At 46.6% G+C, this 18,341-nt stretch overlaps 1 protein-coding gene across 3 annotated transcripts in view; it reads left to right on the top strand.

Moving 5' to 3' along the window:
- Positions 1–18,341, top strand: part of Osbp2 (oxysterol binding protein 2) — a 126,584-nt gene that overhangs the window by 19,321 nt on the left and 88,922 nt on the right. For 2 of the 3 annotated variants that reach the window (XM_069994525.1, XM_069994524.1), the window contains exon 2: positions 2,019–2,227. In XM_069994525.1, the coding sequence (XP_069850626.1) occupies positions 2,019–2,227 (209 nt within the window). Of the gene's footprint in view, positions 1–2,018; positions 2,228–13,865; positions 14,007–18,341 lie in introns of those variants that run through there. The other variant, XM_069994527.1, reaches the window with a different exon arrangement.

Here is an 18,341-nt window from a genome sequence, read left to right as displayed (position 1 = left end):
GATCTGGGCATCCTGAGTAGCTGGGATTACAGGTGTGAGCCACCAGTGCCTGGCTTTTACTTTTGTCTTGTCTATTCCCTTGCTCTCAGAGCTTGGATCCTAGAACTTTTGTTCTAGTCTCCTCTAGAACACAGCTCATGGCCCTCTTTTTAATGCCAATTACGGCCTGCCGCTATACTATTTAGCACTTGAACAAATTGCCAGCCTCAAATGTGCCAAAAATCTAAGGCCTGGAGCTTCTGCCTGGCAGACAGTTCTAGCTATGCAATGCCAGTTACACGAGAGAGCGTGTGATGCCAGCACTTAGAAGCTGGCCATTTTCTCTAAGGAATGTAACCAGGCAGAAGGGAGCCCAAACAGGCAAACCACTGTTCAAAGAAAGATAAATGTCTCATTGGGAGTGAATTCATGTGGCTTCAAAACTGGTAGAGTAGGCTGGGTGCTGGTGGCTTACGCCCAGTGCAAAATCTGAGGATCAGGGTTCAAAATCGGCCTGGCTGGGGGGGGGGGGAGGGAGGATGGGATAGGAAGGGTAAACAAAGGAGGAGGCTACAATGCTTGATAAGAAATGTACTCACTATCTTGCCCATGTAATTGTAACCCCTCTGTACAGTATTTTCACAATAAAAAAAAGTAAAATTAAAAAAAAATCGGCCTGGGTAGAAGAAAAGTCCATGAGATTCTTATTTCCCATTAACCACAGGAAAAAAAAAAAAAAAGGAGCCATGGTTCTAGTGATAGAGCACTAGACTTGAGGAAAAAAAACTCAGAGACAGTGCCCAGACCCAGAGTTTAAGCCTCTCCTACCCCAAACAACAACAACAACAACAGTAATAATAAACTGGTAGAGAAAGCAAGAAAAATGAGAGGTAATGAAGAGGCAGGGAATATCAGTAAGAAGCTAAAGGCAGCAGAAAATTGCCATGGAGCTCCTCCTGCCCTGCCCTTTCCTTTCCAGCACCGTCTGTGGAGAGACTTGGTGCTGGGCTGGGGTTCTGGCATTTCCTGCAGCTCAGGGACTAAGTAGAACCAGTCATGGTGGTTGGTTCTGACTTTTCAGACACTGCTCACAGGTAGAAATGGTACACAGTTGGATCTCCATCACTTCCTGTTGTGCTGACACCATTAGTTTGCTAATCTTTTACTTCCCAAAGAGGTTGGGGTTGATTCCTTGTGAGCTAACACTGTCCTAGTCCAGCCAGTGCCTTCAGTTCATTCATTGTGGAGCCCAAGAAGGGTGGCATCCTTGCTCTGTGGATCTTTCTCTCTACCTCCTTCCTTTCCTCCCTCCTTCCCTCCATTCTTCCCTCTCTCCTTTATCCTCTACCAGTACTAGGATTTGAATTGAGGGCTTCACATTTGCTTGACTTGCTTGTTGGGCTGGTACTCTACTACTTGAGCCACACCTCCAGCTCAGCATTTGGCCACTTATTTTAGAGATGGGCTCTTATGGACTTTCCTGCTTAGACTAGCTTTAGACCATAATCCTCTGGATCTCAACCTGCTGAGTAGCTAGGATTATAGTTATGAGCCCCTGATGTCCAGCCTCTGTGGATCTCTTGATGTCATAGGAAAAAGTCAGGGATGAGGGTGCCCCCAGGTTGCAGGAGGTGCTTCTGAATCTACCCCCTGGGGTTCAGGGCTTCCAATCTCTGTTTTAGTGGCAGAATCTCACCCTGCTCCGATTCCATGGTTCTGAGACTTAGTGCAGAGAGTCTGGTACAGAGCCTGAGGCCTTCTGGAACCCTGGAAATCATGTCTTCTCCATGTCTACAAGGGCTCAAACCATACCAGGGAGGCCCCGCGTATGGCTTTTACTCCTCCCCATGGTGTGCAGACTAGACCTCAGAGTCCCACTAAACCATGACAGCTGGAATAGGGCAATTCCGACAGACCTTGCCTTCCAACAATGGCTCCAGGGCCTCTCCCAGCCCCGAGGTCCCGAGATCCTGTGAAATTGTCTTAGTTGGTGGCATTGGAGTCTGGGAGTCTCACCTACTTTCTCTTGACTATGGCAGGACCCAGGGTGAAATGGCCCACACCTGTCGTGGCACCATCACCCTGGCCACCACACAGATCGACACGGAAGACTCCTGTGGAATCTTGCTGGTCAGTGGCGCAAGGAGCTATCACCTGAAGGCCAGCTCCGAGGTGGACCGGCAGCAGTGGATCACCACCCTGGAGCTGGCCAAGGCCAAGGCAGTCCACATGATGAAGGCACATTCAGGTAGTGGGCGCTCCGCACGGTGGGTGTACATGACCAGGGTCGTGGGTCTAGAAGGGGTGGGAACAGGAAGCTTGGGAGGGGGGGGGCAATGGGGACCATGCCAGAGGGTCAGGTGTGGCTAATCCTCCCACTCAGCCCGGAGGGTCCTTAGCAGTCAAACATCAGCCTGCCATGGCAATCGCGGCTGGCCCTAGCCCTGGGGACGGGATGTTGGCAGTGGCAGGGGCTGTGGGAGCCTTCCTTTGGATGAGGAGTCTGGTCACTGGACTTGGGTACTGCAGGGTCTGTGGCTTACAAGCAGTGGTCTAGGCTAGGAGTTCTGGGTTGAGGCACCTGTGCCTTGGGACCAACTTTGCCCAGGTTGCTGTAGAGACTGGTTAGCAAGAGCTGTTGCCTTTGCGATGTTGGAAGTCAGTGCAGATGTTCTGAGCACAGTGTGCTATTTTAACAAAGGTGTCCCTTATTTTCCTTAGTGTTGGTTTCATATGGAGACAGGGTCTTGCTATGTAGCCCAGACCGCTCTGGAACTAGAGAGCTCAAACTGGCCTCCAACTTGTGATCCTTCTGCCTCTGTTTCACAAGTGTTGAGATTATAGGCATGCACCACTATGCCCAGCAACATATTTATTTTTTAACCTGTAAATTCTTTTTTTTGGGTCTGGTCATGGAGCCTGAACTCTGGGCCTGTGTGCTGTCCCTCAGCTCTTCAGCTCAAGGCTAGCGCTCTACCACTTGAGCCAAATTTGCCACCTCCGGCTTTTTTTTTTCTTTTTGCTTATGTGGTGCTGAGGAATCGAACCCAGGGCCTCATGCATGCAAGGCAAGCACTCTACCACTGAGCCACCTTCCCAGCCCCTAACCTATAAATTCTTCTATGGTTTATAAAACAATGGCTTCAAAAGTCTATGAATAGGGGCTGGGAAGGTGGCTCAGTGGTAGAGTGCATGCTGTGCATGCATGAGGCCCTGGGTTCGATTCCTCAGCACCACATAAACAGAAAAAGCCAGAAGTGGCGCTGTGGCTCCAGTGGTAGAGTGCTAGCCTTGAGCTGAAGAGCTGAGGGACAGCGCCCAGACCTAGAGTTCAGGCTCCATGACCGGCAAAAAAAAAAAAAAAAAAAAAAAAGTCTATGAATAAAGACTAACTTTGAGTCCAGTTTCTACTGACCCACCTCACTTTCTCACCAAGAGGCAAATGAGGGTACCAATAATATGTTTTATAAATGTGCCCAAATAGGTATTAATTTAATTTCATATTCGTTTGCTAGTACCAGGACTTGAACTCAAGGCCTCATTCTCACTCAGTTTGCTTGCTCACAGCAAGTACCACTTGAACCACGCCTCCAGCTTCTATCTTGCTGTCTTTATGTAGCAGTGAATCTTAATCTTTTTCTTATCAGGACATAAAAGATTTCTTACAACAATATTGTTTTTCACTGACTGATGGTTGTGCTCAAATTTATTTAGCCTATAGCCTGGTCTGTTGATGAGTATTTGGGTTATTTTCTTTCTTTTTTAAAACTTTCTGTTTCTATTTGTTATGACACTGTGCCACAGATAACTTTGCAAGCATTTATTTAAAAATTTTTTTCATTTGTGTGTGCGTGTGTGTGTGTGTGTGTGTGTGTGTGTGTATGCGCGCGGGTGCACATGTGTACTGGTCCTGAGGCTTGAACTCTAGTCCTGGGTGCTGTCCCTGAGCTCCTTTTGCTCAAGGCCAGTGCTCTACCACTTTGAGCTACAGCGCCACTTTCATTTTTCTGATGGTTAATAGGAGATAAGAGTTTTGTAGACTTTCCTGCCCAGGTAGCTTTGAACCAGAATCCTCAAATCTTGGCCTCCTGAGTAGATAGGATTACAAGCGTGAGCCCACCAGCACCCCGCTTAATTTTAAACATGTAAATGTGACTGGGTATTCCAGGAACCGGGTTGCTGGGTCCTTGTAATTCTGTCTTAAAAAATAATTCTAACTGTAACCTCTCTGCACAGCATCTTTACAAGAAAATAAAATTAAAAAATAATTCTCAATACACGTGGAACATTCTTCAAGATAGACCATATGTCAGGCCACCAAACATGTCTCAACAAACTTAAAGGACTGAAATCCTATGAAATATCTTCTCTGTTCTTAGTGGAATGAAACTAAAATGGGTAGCAGAGCAGAGTGCTGATAGCTCATATCTGTAATCCTAGCTACAGGAGGCTGAGAGTTGGAGGATCAAAGTTCTAAGCCAGCCTGGGCTGGGAAGGTGGCTTAGTGGTGGAGTGCTTGCTTAGCATGCATGAAACCCTGGGTTTGATTCCTCAGCACCACATGCACAGAAAAAGCCACACATAGTGCTGTGGCTCAAGTGGTAGCATGCTAGGCTTAAGCAAAAAGAAGCTCAGGGACAACAACACCCAGGCCTTGAATTCAAGCTCCAGGACTGGGGGAAAAAAAATCCCATTGCTGGATGCTAGTGGCTCAATGCCTGTAATCCTAGCTACTCAGGAAGCTGAGATCTGAGGATCAAGGTTCAAAGCCAGCCTGGGGAAGGAAAGCCCCTGAGACTCTTATCTCCAATTAACCACCAGAAAATGGGAAGTGGTAGAGTGCTTGCCTTGAGCTGAAGAGCTCAGGGACAGCGCCCAGGCCCTGAGTTCAAGCCCCATGACTAGAAAAAAAAAATTCCAGGGAGTAACAAGTTTGACAAGAAATGTACTCACTACCTTACTTACTGTAACCCCTCTGTATATCACCTTGACAATAAAAGTTTTTTTTTTTTTTTAAAAAAAAAACAGTTCCTACTGGCTACCAGTGGCTCATGCCTATAATCCTAGTTACTCAGGAGTCTAAGATCTGAGGATAAAGGTTCGAAGCCAGCCTCCAATTAATCACCAAAAAGCTGGAAGTAGAGCTCAAGTGGTTGAATGTGAGCCTTGTGTACAAAAGCTTAGGAATAGGGCTGGGAAGGTGGCTCAGTGGTTCAGTGCTTGCCTTGCATGCATGAGGCTCTGGGCTCGATTCCTCAGCACCATAGAAGCAGAAAAAGCTGTAAGTGGTGCTGTGGCTCAAGTGGTAGAGCGCTAGCCTTGAGCTGAAGAACTGAGGGACAGTGCCCAGGCCCAGAGTTCGGGCCCCACAACCAGCAAAAAAAAAAATTGTTTAGGGATAGCACCTAGGTCTTGAGTGAGTTCGAGCCCCAAGACCGAAGGGAGGAGAGGATAGCCTTGTGGTTCTGGTCTTCTCTGCAAGACAATATTCCCCTTCTAGAGCTGGCAGGCTGATGTCAGAGTCGTGGCTGGAACTTTTTGCCTGGCTTGGAGTCAGTTTGGAGGAGCTTGAGTGAAAGAAGACTCCTCTCTTTCTGCCTCCAGGCAGCACTCCAACCAGCAGGCAGAAGAGCATATTAAAAGGAGGAGAGAGAGAGAGAGAGAGAGAGAGAGAGAGAGAGAGAGAGAGAGAGAGAGAGAATTTGGTCAGATTCCTCCACTGCTTAAATCTCTTGGGTGCTGTAAACCCATTAGATTTAACTGGCACACACAGAACACTCTACTCAGCAGCCACAGAATATCTTTCCTTCTCAATACATGTGGAACATTCTTCAAGATAGATCATATATTTCAGGCCACCTAACAGGTCTCAACAAACTTAAAGGACTGAAATCCTATGAAATATCTTCTCTGGGCTGAGAATGTGGCTCAGTGGTAGAGCACTTGCCTTGCATGCATGAGGCCCTGGGTTCGATTCCTTAGCACCACATAAGCAAAAAGAAAAGAGCAGGAAGTGGCGCTTGGAAGTGGCGCTTGGCTCAAGTGGTAGAGTGCTAGCCTTGAGCTGAAGAGCTGAGGGACAGCGCCCAGGCCCAGAGTTCAGGCCCCCCCAAAAATTTCAGTGAAATGAAACTAAAAATGGGTAGCAGAGCAGAGTGCTGATGGCTTACATCTGTAATCCTAGCTACTCGGAGGATCAAGGTTCTAAGCCAGCCTGGGCAGAAAAGTCTGCCAAGACTCCATCTCCATTTTGACCAGAAAAAAAATCCAGACTGGAAGCATGGTTTCAGGAGGAATAGTGCCAGTCATGAAGAAGGAAGATGACTGAACAGGTGGTCCTGAGTTTAAGACCCAGTAATGGCAAAAAAGAAGCCCCACAAAACAAAACAACAACAAAAAGCCCTTCAAAGTTCACAAATATGAGGAAATTAAAGATCATCCCCAATGCTTTTAAAACCAAAGATAAAATGACAAGAAGAATTAAAACTACTTTGAGAAGAATGAAAATGAGAAGAACAATATATACCAAAATCTACGGATGCAGCAAAAGCAGTGCTCAAGAGAAATATAACTATAAAATGATATGTTTAAAAAGAAAGAAAACCACTGGGCGCTGGTGGCTCATGCCTGTAATCCTAGCTACTCAGAAGGCTGAGATCTGAGGATTGCGCTTTAAAGCCAGCTTGAGCAGGAAAGTCTGGGAGATTCTTATCTCCAATAAACCACTCAGAAAACTGGAAGTGGCTCTGTGGCTCAAGTAGTAGAACACTAGCCTTGAGCTGAAGAGGGGCAGCACCCAGGCCCAGAGTTCAAGCCTAAGGTCCAACAAAAAGAAAGAAAGAAAGAAAGAAAACCTGACATCAACAACCAGACTCTATACTTTAAGAAGCCAGCTAAACTGGGCACTGGTAGCTCATGCCTATAATCCTAGCTACTCAGGAGGCTGAGATCTGAGGATTGTGGTTCAAAGCCAGCCCTGGCAGGAACGTCCTGTGTGACTCTTATCTCCAGCTACCTACCAGGAAAATTGGAAGTGGCACTGTGGCTCAGGTGGTAGAGTACTTGCCTTGAGCTGAAGAGCTCAGGGACAGTGCCCAGTCCCAGAATTCAAGCCCTATGACCGACAAAAAAAACACAAAACCCTGCCAAATATTAGTTAATTAAACCCAAAGCCAGCTGAAGAGAGAAAACAACAAAGATTAGAGTGGAGATTAATAAAAGAGAACAGAAAAACAACCAAGAGAACCAGTGAAAATAAAAGTTGCTTCCTTGAAAAGATCAATAAAGTTGGCAAACATTTTAGCAAAATGAGATATTTGAAAAAATCAGAATTCAAAGTGGAGACATTACTATTGACCTTGCAGGAATAAAAAGGACTGAGAGAACATTATGTTCCAAAAAACTAAGCAGATGAAAGAGACAAATTCCTAGAAGCACACAAAATTGCCAAGACTGACTAAAGGAAAAATAGAAAATCTTAATAGATTTACAATAAATTGTCAATCAAAATTTTTTAGACAAAGAAAAGCCTAGGGGCTGGGAAGGTGGTTCAGTGGTAGAGCGCTTGCCTTGCATGCATGATGCCCTGGGTTCAATTCCTCAGCACCACATAAGCAAAAAGAAAAAAGCCAAAGTGGCGCTGTGGCTCAAGTGGTAGAGCGCTAGCCTTGAGCTGAAGAGCTGAGGGACAGCGCCCAGGCCCAGAGTTCAGACCCCACGACCGGACCCCCCCCCCCAAAAAAAAAAGCCTAGGACCAGATGGTTTCATTGGTGAATTTTACACCAAGCATATAAAAATATACCAATTCTTCATAAACTCTTCCCCCGCAAAAATTGAAGAGGAAGAAATACTTCTTGCTTTTTTTTTTTTTTTTTTTTTTTTGTCGGTTGTGGGGCTTGAACTCTGGGCCTGGGCGCTGTCCCTCAGCTCTTCAGCTCAAGGCGAGCGCTCTACCACTTGAGCTACAGCGCCATTTCCAGTTTTTGGTGGTTTATTGGAGGATAGGAGTCTCACGGTCTCTCCTGCCCGGGCTGGCTTTGAACCGCGATCCTCAGATCTCAGCCTCCTGAGTAGCTAGGATTACAGGCATGAGCCACCAGTGCCCGGCACTTCTTGCTTTTTGAGGTGAGACCTGATACGAAAGATATCACAAGAAAACTATAAGTTATATTACTTTATGAATATAGATGCGAAATTCCCCAATGGAATACTAGCAAACAAAACCCAACAGTATATCAAAAGTAATATATGCCATAACCAAGTGATATTTGTTCAGGAATGCAAGGTTGGTTCAAGAGAAGAAAATCAAGCCAGAGGTACCAATTTGATTGAAGGGAAAAAAGCCACACAATCATCTCAACTGATAAAGAAAAAGGACAACACCTATTCAATACTCTTTCCTTTCTTTTTTTTTCTTTTTTCCCAGTCTTGAGGCTTGAACTCTAGTCTTGGGTGCTGTCTCTGAGCTCCTTTTTGCTTAAGGTTAGTGCTCTACCACTTGAGCCACAGCACCACTTCTGGCTTTTTCTGTGATTAATTGGAGATAAAAGTCGCATGGACTTCCCTGCCCAGGCTGAATTCAAATTTCCATCCTCAGATCTCAGCCTCCTGAGTAGCTAGGATTACTGGCATGAGCCATAAGTGTTTGGCTTCCAATACTGTACATTTTCATTATAAAAATACTCAGCAAGACAGAAATAAAAGGGACTTTCCTTAAAATGATTTTTTTGAAAAGAATGTTTATGAAAAATCTATAGCTAAGAACTATATTCAGTGGAGAAAGATGGAAAGATTTCTCCCTAAGATCAGGAACAAGACCAGGACACCCATTCCCACCACAGTTATTTAACTGTCTCTTGGAAGTTAGAGACAGAGGAATTAGGCAAGAAAAATAAAGAAAAGGAAAAAAACTGAAACAGAAAAAGTAAAACTTTTACTGAACCACATGTGCAGATCTCCAGGTGATTGCCATCAGATTTCCTGGACGGTAGGTCAGGGAGCCCCATTGCTGGGCTATGGATGGGCAGCATCTATGTCACCAGAGACCAGAGCTCACCTGGGGACTGGCAAGCTTTCCAGACAGTCCCCTCTTGTTTTTGGATTCTCAACCCTTTTCTTATTAGAAAATTCCCGGTGAGGAAAGTCACTGGAGTTCTAGTGAGGAGTCAGGCTGGGCTGGGGTTGGATGCCTTGCTCTTTAAGTAGCTTCGAAAGCATCAGCGTTATTTGATGTTTGAAAGCTTTACCTAGTGCCCACCACTGCCACCTGGTGGCTAGATCAGGGTATGTTGGCATGGCACCACTAGCATGGCTGTATACCTGTCTTTTTCAGGTCCCCTGTGGTGGTATGTGGGAATGTGAGAGATCAGGGAAAAGGAGTCCCGTCACAAGAAGGAATTTCCATCTAGGCAGTCTCCTCCCCAGAGATGGGGCAGCTATACACACCTCCTCTCACGTGCCCTCCCCATGCCATTCATTCCTCCAAATCCTGGCATCTCCGTGCTCCTGCTACGACTGATCCCTACCTTTCTCAGCCTCCTGGACCCTTTGGAGCTTGTCCTCAACCCTCACGTTTATCCTCTAGTTGGCACACCCTTGCATCTCTAGCCAGGCCCCAACATGGTACCCCTGGCCCTGTCTGTCTCCACCCGATGTGTCTAGCCAGTGTCAGTGAGGTTGCTGGTTTTCGGTGATGACCTGTGGATTCAACACTATTTCCCCCAGGCGGGCTAGGGCCCTTTCAAGGGTCCCAAGACCTCTGCCATATGGCCAAGGTCTGGGAGCTACACTTCTCTGCGCTACTACAAACCCGGGGCTGCTGCTGAGCCCTAATCAGATCCTGTCACACCCCACCCTCTTCCTCTCCCAGTGGCTCTTGAAGCAGGTGGCACTCACTGGACATTTATTCATTGCAGTCACACCAGCAAAAGAACGTGCTTCCTCATGCACCTGACAAAAACAAGTCCACCTATTGGACCACTGGAGCTTTCCACACTCGGATTTCTGCACTCACCCAGCATGCCTGTGGTGACTGCCATTCTCCTAGCTGAAGCAGCAGCTGGTCCTAAGGACCATGTCCTTCCTCCTCCATGAGCACTTGCTCTTCCATCTCTCCCATAACCTCAGCCTCTTCTGTAGCTTCTTCCCACTCCATATGGCCCACAACCTGCTGCTTGAAACAACCCTTGCCTAAACCTCAGGTCACTGTCCAGACTTTGCCATTGGCCAAGAAGTTAACCAGATTTGGAGAACAAAACAAAAGGCCACATGGACACCCAGCTTGCACTGGCCACTGGCTGGCACACATGGGGGAGAGATTTGAATAGTCCTTCAGAGACCTTACAAACAGAACCTGTGGTCTGAGCCACACTGGCTTGGTTGCCTGCTAAGTGAAAACATGAAATTCACAGTATCAAGAATGAGGCATGCACTTAACAGTGCAGTTCCTACAGATGTAAAAAGGACACAAGGGAATACTATTAACCATTCTGCTCACAAATCTGACAGCTTAGATGACATAACCAATACCTTAAAGATCACAAACTCCAAAATCTCATCTAGGATCAAGTCCATAACCAAAGCTATGCTGTAATTAATAAAATAATTGTGCTCCTGGTTTGAACCTTGAAAAAAAAAAAGATCTTCAGACTAGATAATTTCACATGATTTCTCTGAAACATTTCTCTGATACACCAGCTCTTCCAGAAAATAGGAGAGGGCACAATTCCCAATTCATTTTGTGAGGACAGTGAAGATACCAAATTGGGTAAAGATAGCACAAGAAAAGAAAACTTCACAATAGTATCTATCATCCATGAGGATGGGAAGCCCCAGCAGAATTGTTAGCATTTTGGATCCAGTAAGATGTATACATATAAGTAGTATGGCATATAAATAGTATGAATACCTTATCATTGTTATGTACCACAATAAGCCAGATACTGGTGGCTCATGCCTGTAATCCTAGCTACTCTGAGGATTACCAAGTCAGCCATGGCAGGAAAGTCTTACTACCAACTAATTACAGAAAAAGCTATAAGTGGTGCTGTGGCTCAAGTGGTAGAGTGCTAGCTTTGAACAAAAAGATCTCAGAGACAGCATCTGGGCCTAAGGTTCGAGCCTTAGGACTGGCAATACACACATGCACACGCGCGCACGCACGCACGCACACACACACACACACACACACACACAATAATCAGATAGGGTCAATGCTAGCAGTAAACACCGGGCTTGATTATTGAAAATCAGCCGATGCAACCATTAAATCAACAAGAACAAGAGAAACTGCATGATCACGTCAATTCATGCAGAAGCAGAAATTTAAATTCACCCTCATTCATGTAAAAACTGTAGGTTTAATGCCATTTACATCTAAATCTCAGGAAGAATATTTGTAGCAACTGAATTTCTTTTGTGAAAACACAGGAATACTGGAATAGCAAAAGCAATTTCTTTTAAAAAGAAAGAGAAAAGAGGAGGCTGCAATGCTTGGTAAGAAATGTACGCATTATCCTGCCCATGTAATTGTAACTCCTCTGTACAGTATGTTAACAAATAAAATAAAATTAAATTTAAAAAAAGAAAGAGAAATGAAAAGAACCTCTGAATCCAATGTTAAGATTTATGATACAGCAACAGTAACCAAGGCCATCTGATGAAGCTGAGCACAGTGGTTCATGCCTGTAATCAGAGCTACTCAGGAGGTAGAGATCAGGAGGATCACAGTTTGAGGCCAGCAAAAAAGTCTATGAGACTCCACCTTAGCCAGTGAAAAGCTGGGTATAATAGGGTGTCATTCCAGCTACATGGGAAACATAAGTAGGAGGATCACAGCCCAGGTCAGTCTGGGCAAAAAACAAGATCCTATGCAAAAATAACAAATGTAAAAGAGCTGGAGGCAGGACTAAAGTGGTAGAGCACCTTCCTAACAAACATGAGGACCACAAAAAGTACCACCAAAGGAAAAAAAAGACCATGTGATGTCAGCACAGAAGTGGAGGAACTGACACAGATCAATAGCAAAGATCCTAGAACTCAACTAGCACAGAAATACAAAACTGCTTTTTTTTGACAGTCCTGGGACTTGAACTCAGGGCCTGGGCACTGTCCCTGAGCTTCTTTTTGCTCAAGGATAGAACTCTACCATTTGAGCCACAGCACCACTTGTGGCTTTTTCTGTTTATATGGTACTGAGGAATGGAACCCAGGGCTTCATGCATGCTAAGCAAGCACTCTATCACTAAGCCACATTCCCAGCTCTTGCTTTTTCTTTTTTTTAAACAAAAACAAAAACAGCTGGGCATTGGTGGCTCACACCTATAATCCTAGCTACTCAGGAGACTGAGATCTGAGGATTGTGGTTCAAAGCCAGCCCAGGCAGAAAAGTCTGTGAGACTCATCTCCACTTAGCCACCAGAAAGCTGGGAGTGGCGTTGTAGCGCAAGTAGTAGAGTGTTCACCTTGAGCTGAAGAGCTGAGGGACAGTGCCCAGGCCCAGAGTTCAAGCTCTATGACCAACAAAACAAAAACAAAGGTGTAATGACAATTTAGTGTGGACAATCTTTTCAATATATAGTGCTGAAGTAATTTGACGTGTATGGGCCAAAAAATATAGGCAACCTAAATATTACACGTATACAAAACTAAAAATAGACTATGAATTTAAAAATAAAGCATTAACATATTTTAAAAGGCTTTTTCCTCCTTTTCTCTTCCTCCTTCTCTTTCTCCTTTTCCCTCTCTCTCTCTCTCTCTTTTTTTTTTTTTACAAAACCTGCTAAGCCAGGTGTATTCCAGCACACACCTGTAATCCTAGTACAAGACAAGACAGAATATTCACAGGTTTAAGGCTAATCTAGGCTTCACAGCCAGACACCATCTCAGAAATTCAAAACAAAAAACAAAAAACCTAAAACACCTTCCCTGAATAGAGTGGTCAGATGCAGCAACTCAAGTTAGTCTAACTCAAATTAGTCTAATTTGAACCTTAAATACACAACAAATCAAGTTTTAATCTAAGCTATCCTACTTGAGAGACTTATACTTAAATTTGTTTATTGAATATATGAAATCCAAGTGTGATGGACATTGCGTGCGCATGCATGGGTGTGTGTACATGTGCGTGTGCATGTGTGTGTGTGCATGTGTGTGTGTGTGTGTGTGTGTGTGTGTGTGTGTGTGTGTGTGTGTGAGCAGGTCCTGGAGTTTGAACTCAGGGCCTCAGCACTGTCCCTGAGCTTTTTTGCGCAAGTCTAGCACTCGTGAGCCATAGCCAGTTCCACTTCCAACTTTTTGGCGGTAAATTGGAGATTAGTCTCTCTTGGACTTTTCTGCCTGGGCTGGATTTGAACCCCATTCTCAGGTCTCAGCCTGGAGTAGTTAGGATTACAGGCCCGAGCCACCTGTGCCTGGCAACATCTTATGTTCTATCTACTTGAATTTAAACCTACCCTGGGGACCTCTTGAGGACTTTGCCGTAGACCTGCGGACTCAAAGGCAAACCAAACTTTCTGGTGAGAAACAAGAATATCCTTTCACTTGACACAGGAGGGCGCTAGAGGATGGCTCGTCCACTGTCTTCACTTCTAAATGGATGGTTTGGACAGCCCAGTGGGTAGGCTGGCTTGCAAATACCTCTCAGCATTTGTGAATCCCTTTCAGCTTTTCCTGGCTGTATCCCGGCATGGGGGTAGGAGGGAGGCTGTAGAGACGGGATCCAGAGCTGGTCATCTGATCATTCTCTCCCCTTTCTCTCTCTGGCCTTCACTTCCAGTAAGGCTAGCCGGGCTCCTCCTCCCTCCCCAGGCTGGCATGCTCTTATAGTGATGTCAGGTTGACTGTGATCTCACAATCCAGCCCCTGGAATGCTCAAGGGCAGCCCTCGAACTGCCCTTAGAGCAGCTGGGACAGGCCATTAAGTAGGGGCTGAGGGGAGCTTAGGTGGCCGAAGGCCCTTGGGGCTGGCCCTAAGGAAAATCTGGGCAGCCTTCTGGCCTCCTGTTCAAAAATGAACATCTTATAAAAGGTAGGATATTATTTTTTTTTGGTGGTGGTGGGGAAGTTTCTGTCCTGGTTGGCTAAAGTCACACCTACCCTGGGGTGGAATTTATTCCTGGGCAGTGTGGAGTTGTTCTGGTTCAGCAAACAGCACTGCTGAGAAAACTGGGGGTGCAAGTGGTTTTCACCACATTCTCCCCTGCCTGATGGAATGGGTTCCTGAAGTGAGAGTTTCTTCCTTGCTCTGGGGTGGGGTGGAGGAGTCCTTTATACTTGGAGAGCTCACTGCTGGCCCACAGTGGTCTTTTTTATGGCTACCGCCTCTGTCCTCAGCCCTAAGAAGCTGGACAGGGACAAGACACACTCTCAGGAGAAAGAAAATGTGGCTGTTTACAAGCTGCGCATGCTCAGGCCCCAGGAGGAAGCATCCAACACCCCTAGCTGTCAAATATATCCCAAGGTCTCTTGTGAAATCAAGGTAATTAAAACAAACATGGAAAAAGGTCCTAACTAACTCCTAACATGGGCAGACATGAAGTCTCCCAGTTCAGCTTAAACTGCAAGTTCCTAGGGTGGGGGAGATTCAGGCCCAGTGGTCGGATGACACTTAGGAACCCCCATTTGCAGAAACATTCCACACAAGAATGGCGGTGTTCCCAGATGACAGCTGCCTTGTGGTTCTCCACGTTTTGCAGGAATGGGGAGGATCTAGGGTAGAGGAGATGATGAGGGTCCACTGTCACCTTGCGTTCAAGTTCCTGACCCCCGACTTTTGGGTTGAGGTGCGGCGCCTCGGGCGTGCCCCCTAGAAAGATTGTGCCTTTTTGGGGTGTGCTTTCACCCCTAAACTTCCTCTTCACAGACCTCTCCTGGGATCAGGAGAGAACAAGGGCCATGGAGACCCACAGCGGGGAAGGGCACTGCTCACAGGAGAGGCTGGCGGTCCGTACGTGCACTTGGAGTGGTGCCCGGTTGGCAGCCATTGCTGCCAATGGTGTAGCAGCTCCAGCTGAGTAACCCCATCCCCGCCCACTGTGGGGGTGAATTCAGGCTTTCCAGATGCTGCACAGCTTTCTGAGTGAGTCAGCCTGTTTATGAGAAAATTCCTGGTTTTTTTTTTTTTTTTTTCGCTGCTGCTGTTATTCCAGTCTTGGGGCTTGAACTCAGGGTCTGAGTGCTTTTCTTTCTTTCTCTCTTTTTCTTCCTCCCTTCCTCCCTTCCTCCCTTCCTCCCTCCCTCCCTCCTTCCCTCCCTCCCTCCCTCCCTTCCTTCCTTCCTTCCTTTCTTTTCTTTTCTTTGCACAAGGTTCACATTCTACCACTTGAGCCACAGCTCCACTTCCCAGCTTTTTGGTGACTAATTGGAGATAAGAGTCTCATAGACTTTTCCTGTCTAGGCTGGCTTCGAACTGCGATCCTCAGGTCTCTGCCTCCTGAGTAACTAGGATTACAGGTGTGAGCCACTGACACCTGGCTCAATCCCTGGGGTTTTGGTGAAGGTGCCAATGCTCCTTTGTGAAAGTTGGCAGGTGTTTAGGGCTAGAGCCTGGGATGGGGTCAGTGCTTCCTACCACACTTCTGGTCCAGGTGGAGGTCACGTGTGTCCTGGCTCCAGGCACTTAGCCTCCAGGATGAAGAACAGAGCAATTAGTCACCCAAATGCCCCCCCACACACACACACACACATTGCTTTAGTCAACCTTTCTTCCCCAAGTGACTCACGTGGGTGATTTCATGGAGAAAAACAGAGGAATGAGAGAGCTAATGGCTTCCCCTTGTGATGCCAGGCCAGGAGGCTGGCACAGTCCCATTCCATGGGGCTAAGGGAGGGTGGCTACTGAAGTTTGAGAAATACAGGTTGGCTGTGTGTGGTGGGGCCTGGGGACCCAGCTAGATGGGAGGCATAGGTAGGAAGATCTTGCTCCAAGGCTAGCCCTTGGCAAATAAATGAGACTCTACCCGAAACATAGGGTAAACAACAACATAGGGTAAAGCCTGGGGCCTGGCAGAAATGGTAATGCCTGACTAGCAAGCACAAAGCCTCAAGTTCAAGAAAGCATAACCAAAGTATTACACTTATATCTACACAATTAACACTGAAGTTCACTCAGAGCCAAGACAGAGCCAATTGTAGTTCACCCCTATAATCCCAGCTAGTTGGTTAGCAGAAGTAAGAGGATTGAGGTTCAATGCTAGTCTAGGAGGTAGGAGAGCCTAGCTGAAAAATTAAAAACAAAAGGGCTGGGAACATAGCTCAAGTTGCAGAGGGATTCTTTGGCAAGCTTGGGGGCTCCGAGTTCAATACCCGAACTGTGAGAAAAGAAGTGTTGTTTGTGCTAGTACTGGGGCTTGAACTCAAAGCCTGTCCCTTAGCCTTTTTGCTTATTCTGGTACCCTACAAATTGAGCCACAGCTTCACTTCTGGCTTGTTGCTGGTCAACTGGAGATGAGGCTCTCAGACTGCCTTCAAAGCCAGGCTGGCTTTGAACTGTGATCCTCCATTCTCAGCTTCCTGAGTAGCTAGGATCATAAGCATGAGTCACTGGCTGCCAGCAAAAACAAATTTTTATCCTGGTCCTTGCATCCTAGAAAGCATGAGAGAGATAGAAAAGGGAATGTAGGGTCAGAAAAGGGGGAACCCCATATATGCTGCTCATTGAGAAGCTGGACTCTGAGTCCCAGAGTCCTCAGAACCCCCAAAGGAAGCTCATGGTCTTTGCCTGAGAGAGGATGCTGGCCCTTCCTGGAGAAGGGAGAGTCTGGGCCTTGGGAGAGTGAAGTATTCTGATGACTGGGCTTTGTCAGGGCCTAGAAAAGTGTGGACACTTGAGTTGGGGGTCTGTGGCCATCAGGGAAGGGACACCAGAGGAAGCATGGGCCAGTGATGGCATTTGGTCCTGTGGGGGCGTCCAAAGTTTGGATTTAGATGTCACCTGCCACCCACATAGATGGCGGTGCTTCACCCCAGCACCCCAGGACCCTGTAAATCAGCCCAGAAAGCCTCCAGAAAGGGTCCGTGGGGAGCTTGGATGTATGTGCAGTGCTCAGAAGAGATGGGGTTCAGAGCTTGGAGAAACTCAGTTGGGTTTTCTCAGGAAGGTGGCAGGCAGCATTAATGTCCACCTCTCTCTTCTCTTAGGACCTCAGCCTGCCAGCCAAGCCAAAGGGCCAGCCCCTATGGGGCCCCCTTATTGCAACAGGGGAAAAAAAGACATTGTAGAATGAGTCTTTAAACTTGGATGTATGCGTTTGTTTGTTATTTGTTTGTTGTTTGTTTGTTTGTGTCAGTGGTGGGGCTTGAACTCAGGGCCTGGGCTCTGTCCCTGAGCTCTTTTTTGCTAGCGCTCTACCACTTGAGCCACAGTGCCATGTCTAGTGTTTGAGTAGTTAATTGGAAATGAGTTTCACAGGGACCTTTCTGCTGGTGCTGTCTTGGAACTGCGATCCTCAGATGTCAGCGTCCTGAGTAGCTAGGATTACAGGTATGAGTCACTGGTGCCTGGCTGTGTATTCTTATTAAGAGGCATAAGCACATCAGAAGTCACTGTCTGCGTTTGGTACCTTCTTGCCATTACCATGGTTTAAAGCCTCATTTTTCTGCCAGGGCAATTACTTAATTCTACGTCCTTTGCAACATAGGGGCACACTGGAGGCTTGTTTGTAGTCAACATATTGACACAGCTGTATTGCCAGAGAGATGCCCACCTGCCTGGATGCATGCGCCTGTGCACTGGCTCCCTGCATCCTCCTCCTCTCACCCAGGGCCCTGGAGGTCAGGTCGGAACTCCAGACCTAAGCTGGAGGCAAGTAGGACTGTGATAATTCCCTGGATGACTCCTGCACTTTCCTTTGGTGGTTAAAGCTGTGATGTGAGAGGAATCTGGGAAGGCCCAGGTGAAGTATTCCAAGCTCTAGAACTCGAAGTCTGGGTGCCAAGTCTCAGAGGCTCTGAATGAGGTGTCTTCATTAAAGGGGTGTAAGCTTCGGGATCTTGACATTGCCCTTGAGTCTCCTGTGAGATCTTAGACAAGATCCTCAGCTTTTCTAAGCCTCAATCACTCTGATGTTTAGAAGAAGAATCATGTATATTTGGTGAGGTGATTGCAAGTGTAATATTATCAACAGCTGTTATAACAATATAACATATATATAGTAACAATGTAATTCAACCAAAGGCCATGGAGAGCAGCTTGCTCCCATTTGTGCCTAAATGCCCTTTCACACCAAGCCCAGGCTCTCCCAGATGTGGTCTGGGCTCAGGACTACCAATTCATCACCAGATTCCAGAGAAAAATGCTGGAGCTCCTGCAGCAACAGTTCATGCAGCCCTTCTCCGGAGGGGGTGTGGCACAGAGCTATCCCCA

The sequence above is a fragment of the Dipodomys merriami genome, unplaced genomic scaffold, assembly GCF_024711535.1.
Source record: "Dipodomys merriami isolate MVZ:Mamm:240054 unplaced genomic scaffold, mDipMer1.0.p SCAF_45, whole genome shotgun sequence".
NCBI lineage: Eukaryota > Metazoa > Chordata > Mammalia > Rodentia > Heteromyidae > Dipodomys > Dipodomys merriami.
The sequence above is the reverse complement of the archived record's forward strand: the minus strand, read 5'-3'. Positions and strand labels throughout refer to the sequence as shown.